The 7,108-nt window shown below is 53.2% G+C and overlaps 1 protein-coding gene across 1 annotated transcript in view; it reads right to left on the reverse strand.

Moving 5' to 3' along the window:
* LOC114030781 (zinc finger protein 471-like) overlaps positions 1-5,757 on the reverse strand; it is a 7,265-nt gene extending 1,508 nt beyond the window's left edge. Inside the window, exons 1-5 of the mRNA XM_027845680.1 lie at positions 5,701-5,757; positions 3,123-3,249; positions 2,552-2,647; positions 956-1,130; positions 1-609 (exon numbers count right to left, since the gene is read on the reverse strand). The exon at positions 1-609 is cut by the window's left edge and continues 1,508 nt beyond it. Of these exons, the coding sequence (XP_027701481.1) occupies positions 1-609; positions 956-1,130; positions 2,552-2,647; positions 3,123-3,249; positions 5,701-5,736 (1,043 nt within the window). The 5' untranslated portion in view covers positions 5,737-5,757. The remainder of the gene's footprint in view (positions 610-955; positions 1,131-2,551; positions 2,648-3,122; positions 3,250-5,700) is intronic.
* Between the last annotated feature and the right edge of the window lie 1,351 nt (positions 5,758-7,108).

The raw sequence follows: 7,108 nt of genomic DNA on the forward strand, positions 1-7,108 counted from the left end.
CATTTATAAGGTTTTTCTCCACTATGCACTCTCTGATGTACAGTAAGTCCTGTTCTGAAACTGAAGCCTTTCCCACACTCATCACATTGATAAGGTTTCTCTCCAGTGTGAATTCTCTGATGCTTAGTAAGGTGTGAGTGCCATTTGAAGACCTTCCAACACTCATTACATTCATAAGTTTTTTCTCCAGTGTGAATTCTCTGATGTACAATGAGTTGAGACCTCTGGCTGAAGACTTTCTCACATTCTTGACATTCATAATGTTTCTCTCCAGTATGGATTCTCTGATGCTGAGTACATTGTGAGCTCTGTGTGAAGGCCTTCCCACATTCATTGCATTCATAAGGTTTCTCTCCAGTATGGATTCTCTGATGTTGAGTAAGTCCTGTGATCCATCTGAAGGTCTTCCCACATTCCTTACATTTATAAGGTTTCTCTCCAGTATGGATTCTCTGGTGTCCATCAAGGTGTGAGCGCTGGGTAAAGGCCTTCCCACACTCATCACACTGATATGGTTTCTTTCTAGTATGAATTCTATGATGCGGTGAGCCTTTGGGCAAAGCCTTCCCACATTCATCACATTTATGGGGTTTCTCTTCAGTATGAATTCTGTGAAGAGAAGTAATGGGTTAATTATATTTAGAAGGGTTCCCACATTCATTATAGCATTTCTTTTAACAACATATCCTAAGATAACCAGAAGGGTATTAAAATTTAAGCATTTCATACATGCATTACTTAGGATATCACTTCCTGGAGGAGATTCTGTTACATTCACATAGGTCTGAATAGACTCAAACTCTTGCTCTGGGGATCCCATTCACAGAGAACTCTGTCCTTCAGACGCTGTCCTTTGAAGAAAAGGGACTGGCCCTAGACTGAACATTAAGCCATGTCTGTTTCTTTCACGGCCTCTCACTGCATTAGGATTTTCCTTAGGAGGACTTCTACTTGCCTAGACTGGATCTCCTCATCACGCCAGTTCCTTTTTAACCTGGTGTGAGGTTCTGAAGTTTCTTTCCACTTGTAGAAACAGGGATGATCCTTTGTGAGCTGTTCAGGTGAAGATTCTTGTGAAGGAGCACCAAGCTTTGAAGCGGACTTCCTGGGTTCAGGGATAACCTCTGAATCTGTGGAGGTGAAAGTATAAAAAAAGCCCTCAAAACTCTTTTACCCTGACCAGGAGAAAGGTAATTTGCTGCCTCCTTTCTGTCTTCTCTCTCCTCCCTCAAGAAATTATTGTTAGAGTCATAGGTTAAGACAAATATGCACCACCTTTTGTTTTTCCTAATATTTGTAGTGTTTTGACACAGTTCTCTGTGGTTTGTCCTTCTTTATTATTTAAAAAGTTTTACTAATGCATTACTATTTATGCCAAGGCAGACAGCTAGGTAGTGCAGTGGATAAAGCACTGACTCTGGAATCAGCAGGACCTGAGTTCAAATGCGGCCTCAGACACTTGATGCTTACTAGCTGTGTGACAGTGGGGTTTTTATATCATTAACATATTAAACAGGCCACTGGAATTTGGGTGACAGTAAATTCATACATAAATTAAATCTGGAAAATCAGATGCAGTATTACCTCCCACAATATCACTGAAAGTAGAACTGAAAATTATTCTGTTCTTTTCTTACCTCTTTCTAAGAAACAGTGCTCACAAACCCAAATGATGAGCTTAATTTCATGGAGAATTTGTGGCTAAAACAAAAACAAAATCTTGTATATTTTTGGGAGATCTATCTTTCAGATTGGATCTCCTTTGTCCTCCTCTAGTTCAAATCCACCTCCTTCAGGTTCTCCCAAATTTGTGCTTCCCCAGTTCAGTCCCTGGCCTTCCACACAACTCCCAAGCCTCCCAGGTCATCTTCCCAATTCCCTGCTCTTTATTCAGCCTCACATCCATTCCTTTCTCTAAAGCAACCCAGCCACACAGACCGAGAGCCACATAAATGGTCACAGCCTGATGCAGTGATCCCATGGCTGGGACCGTCCCCTAAGGAAGTGACTGAAAGGAAATGAAAACCCCAGTCTACAAACATAGTTCTAATGGCTGGATGAGAAAGGTAAAAGGCCTGGAGAGGACTCAAGTGTTGATGAGAGGCCTGTGGCTACCCAAGGCCTGGCATCTTGTGCATTACTGACTCCACAGGCTTGTCACTGAAAAGCACAGACACGAGGAGGATGGACGCTAGTCATGGGGATGGGGAGAAAGCAGGATCAGAGTACGTACAATGACTGTAACTGGGGAGAACAGCACAGCCACAAAACCTCAACACCCAGAAGAAAAGGGCAGAGACACCCAAAGGGCCTACTGGTGATTACAGTTTAAGGAATATACCAATGTGAAAAGAGAATGAACTGAGGAAGGGGAGGCCAGGGAATGGGCTGCCCAGTGTCCAAGGAGGGGCGCGTCAGAAGATGATGTCCCGCAGGAAAGAGGAGGCTGTGGGAAGGAGCTCAGGCCTGGAAGCTCCCGGGAGAGCCGCCTGGCCACTCGTTTAGAAGGGCTCCCCCCACAAGTGACCGGCTGTCGGTCGCCATGACTCACCTGCACAGCTGCTCTGGGGGGCATCTCCCTCTGGCATCCAAGGGGCCTCCCCGCTCTCCAGCTGGCAGATCACGTCTGGCTTGGAAACGGCCAGGCCTGTTCATGGAAAAGATCTGCTGTCAGAGAATCCCCCACAGAGCTCAATCCCGGTCTCTTCCCCCGCTCTGGGAATGCCCACAGGACCACTGAAGGATGCTCTGGATCTTGTACTGGAAGCAGGGAGGAATGGGGCCAGCAGGGGAGCTGGGCTCAGAAAGACACGAGGTCATCTGACCCAATCCTGGCTAAGAGGATGGGGACTGTGGATGTATTCAAGGTATCCGGGACAAGAAGGGAGGACTAAGGGTGGGGCAGCCTCAGGGACAACACAATGCAGCAGCCAGCTTGCAGGGGTACAAAGACCTTTCACCCGGGAACAGGGAAGTAAGGTGACCCCATACCCTCTATGCCCCAGAGGGACTGGGAATCTCTGCTCTCTGGATGCCAGACAAGAGCAAACACTCAAGAAATCCCATAGCACTTCCTAAGAGGAAAGAAAGACCCCCGCCATGGGGCAGCCCGTGGTCCTCACCCAGGCAGGTGAGGTTCCTGTAGTTCTCCAGCATCACCTCCTGGTACAGCTCCTTCTGAGAAGGGGTGAGCTGCCCCCACTCCTCTAAGGAGAAGTCTACGGCCACGTCCTTGAAGGTCACTGATTCCTGGAAGAACAAAGAGTTGAGTTAGCGCCCACCCAGGGACGATCCCTCTGATGGACCAGTGAAGCGGACAGAGTTTGTAAGAAGTAGTTCTTGCATTGCTTAGGAACGCAGCGTTCCAAGTCCCACATCTAAGGAGGACCTACTGTGTGCAGAGCTTGTAGGAAGATTCTGAATGATGCAACCAAATGAGAATACTGTCACTGCATTTGTGATGAGCTGACCTTTCTGTTTCACAAAGTGCCTACTCGAAAACAATCGTGTAGCAGGCCCCGCAAACACTCATCATCACCCCACTGCAAGGATGGGAAGGCTGAATCCAAGGAACCCCAGCATCTGAAGGCCCGGAAGCAGGCCAGCCTATGCCTAAACGAGCATCCTGTGTCTGCTGTGTCCAGCCAGGGCCTGCCCAGGCTCCAGTGGAAGACCCAGGGAAGGGCAATCCACAGGAGCTGCAGCACTCCATTCCGCTGCCCAAGAGCTGCGGCCAGGAGGGCTTCCTTACCTCATGCTACATCTGCCATTCTGCCATTCCTGGACCCAAGCAGAACAAGCCGGTTCTCTCTTCCACCAGAGAGCCCTTCACACACTTGAAGGCAGACATCGTGGCCCCCTAAGTCTGCTCTTCCTTCCAGTGGCCCTCCAATGCCATGTTCCTGAGGCCCTTCTCCTTCCTGGCTGCGGGCCTCCCCACCCCCATGATCCAAGACTTAGCCACATCCTTCAGCCCTGGACAGGATAAAGGCACAGCTGGGGGTCTGATGAGAGCAGAGGCCAGAGGGGACCATCACCTTCCCAGGCCGGGCACTGTGCCCCCTAACACAGCCTACGCTCGTCTGACACACAGAAAAGTGTCCCCTGGGTGGTCACTACTCCAGGGGGGTGGTCAGTGAGTCCAGTCAGAACCCACCCTGAGCCTAAGGTAAAGGACACAATGCAGTTCACACTGGGCGTGCACACTTGCGCCAGTCGACTCTCACTTGAGCACGGCTATGTTCCTAAGGTCCCTGCCATGATGTGGTGACATCCTTACCTCTCAGAGTTCTAGGGGCAGGCCTGCTGAGGGAACGTACACTGCCCTATTTGTCCTCACTGGCTCTTGAGCCCCCATCCAAGGTCTATTTACACAACCAAGCGCTCATGATCATGACATTCTAAGATCTTAAACGTAACCATTTACTTATCACTGAGGCCGAATATTACAGATACTAATAAGAGAAAGGAAACATAAATAATTCATTCTCTTTGACCTCTCTGCAGCCTTCCACATGACACCGTCAGTGGCCCTCTCTTCCTCCTCATTCTCTCTGGGTTTTCGGGATGCCCCTCTCTCTTTCCTGGTTCTCCTCCTACCTCTCTGACCTCCTCCTCCTTTGTCTGCTTTGCTGGACTCTTGCCCAGGTCACAGGCTCTGACCACAGGTGTCCTTCAGGGTTCTGTCCTCAGCCCCCTTCTCTTCTAGCCCATCCTACTTCACCTGGTGACCTGGTCAGCTCCCAGAGATCTATCTCCCACCTGTGTGTTGAGAATTCTCAAATACATCCACCCTACGCCAGGCTATCTGCTGAGCTCCCATCTCCACCCCTATTTCAGACATCTCCAACTGAATGTCCAGCAGACATCTTAAAGGCAACCGGTCCAAACCCAAATTCATTCTCTTCCCAGCCCCCATCACTGTCCCAGGGCATCCTCCTCTCAGTCCCCAGGCTCCCAACCTGGGCGTCGCCCTGGGTGCCTCGCTCCCCTCCCCCATCCAAGCTGTGCCCAGGCCTGTCCATTTCACCTAAGCAGGTCTCTGGTCAGTTTCACCTTTGCAACATTTCTCCAATCTGCTCCCTTCTCTCCCCTGACCCTGCCCCCACCCTGGCGAAGACCCTCCTCACCTCCCACCTGGACTATGGCCCTATCTGCTGGGGGCTGCCCCCTCTAATCCACCCTGGACCATCCACCAATGTGATCTTCCTGAAGGCCAGGTTGGACCACGTCGCCCCCCACTCAATAAACTCCACTGTCTCCTGATGGGATAGAGGATGTTCTGTCCTGACCCCATTGTTTCGATCCTCTCCTACATCAGCCCCACCACACACCCAATGAGCCAGTGACCCCCGCCCCTCGCTCTTCCCCAACAGGCCGCTCCATGGCCAGACTCCAGGCATTTTCTTGGCTCTGCCCCACGCCAGCGATGCCCTTCCTGCCCCGCCTCCTCCTGGCCTCCTTCAAGCTGCAGCTAAAACCCCACTGCTGGCCAGGGGCTATCTGCAGGTGGTCTGGGTGCTCTCCCCCAACAGACTGGGTGCTCCCTGAGGGCAGCCCCCACCCAGATTCCCGAGACTGGGCACCCCCCAGCGTCCATGCCCTGTGGCATCCCCCCCTCCCCCGGTGGCATCTCCATCGGGGTGCAGCCCCAAGCTCGGCAGAGGGTCCTCCCCAGCCCCCCGCCTCCCGAGGGCTCACCTGGGGGGCTGGGGCTGCTGGGGGCCCAGGGGCCATGCTCCTTGCTGGGCTCCTGGACTGGCCCAGCCCAGGGGGTGGAGAGAAAGGGAGCTGGGGCTGGGCTGGGGACACCTGCCCACCATAGGCCCTGCCCAGGCCCCCTTCTGCCCCAGGCCACGTGCTGGGGCCTCCTCCTGCCCCACCTGGGGTAGCACCACAGGGCGGGGCCTCGCCTGGCTCCTGATTGGCTTTCAGGCCTCACCGCCCCCTCCGGCTCCGCCAATCACAGCATTCTCTCGGGCAGTGGGCTGGAAGGAGGCGGGGGTTGGCTGTGAGTCAGAGAGAGCGGAAGTGACGCCATCAGTCTCCGACCCAAAGGAGGAGCCAAGGTGTTCCCGCAATGCTTTCTGGGAATTGTAGTTCGTAGACCTGGCGGCTTCCGTCCACGCCTGGTCTCCCCACCTGGTCCAGGTGCTGTCCATCCCCGCGTAGGGCAGCGAATGCTCTCTGCAGCTGCCCTCCGCCTGGGCGAAGCCCTGGTCCCGCTGTACGGGAAGCGACCCCCTCTGTCTCTCAGGCTCAGGACTTCCCTCCTTCCAGCTCTCAGCCTGGGGTTATCTCCTGACCTTCCCTCTCCAGCACCGCCCCCCCATGCCCATCCCCCACCCTCCTCCCTCTCTCCTCCCCACCCTCCACTCCCAGCTCCCTCCCTCTTTCTCTGTTCCCCACTCCCAGCTCCCTCCCTCCCCAGCACCTCCTGGTCTTCCCCTTCAGCCTGCACCATGGGGATGGAGCTGCCTGACTGAGCTCCCAGCCTTCTGGGTCCTCCGCCTTCCAGTCGATTCCTCAGTCAGACAAAAAGCACCTACTGGGTGCCTAGCCCAGCGCTCCTTTTTGGGGATGCAAAGAGCAGAAGGAAGGTGTCCGTGCCCCTGGGGAGTGTGCTTCCTAGCGGGCAGAAGGGCACAGCCCAGAGGAGTCACTTGGGACAAAGTTAGGGTTTGTTGTCTCTGTTAGGAGAATGAGGACAAGGGAACCCTGGGGATTCAAGACTCGGGAGCATTCTGTGCTGGAGACTGGAAAAAGAAAGAGAGAGAAGGGGGACTTTCTCTCCCTCTTCCCCAGCTGACCGTGGTCAAACAGCCACCTGCCCAGAGGGAGACGCCCCCATGCAGCAGTTTGGGGGTGTGTTAGTTCAAGAGAGTTTAAGGCCCCGTTGAGAAAGTGGAAGCACATGCTGGTCACTCAAGGGGAGAAATAGAGCAGAGAGGTGGCTGGAGGCTTAAGAAAAGACTTAGCTCTGGCACTTGAGAGTTGAATTGCAAAGAGGAACAGACTTTGGGAACTGAGCAGAGTATCCCATCCAACAGAGACACTGCAGCCAGAGGGAGCTGCTTTAGGATTTGACAAAGAGAGATGGGAATTCCAG

The sequence above is a fragment of the Vombatus ursinus genome, unplaced genomic scaffold (genome assembly GCF_900497805.2).
Source record: "Vombatus ursinus unplaced genomic scaffold, bare-nosed wombat genome assembly UNPS02015012.1, whole genome shotgun sequence".
Taxonomy (NCBI): domain Eukaryota; kingdom Metazoa; phylum Chordata; class Mammalia; order Diprotodontia; family Vombatidae; genus Vombatus; species Vombatus ursinus.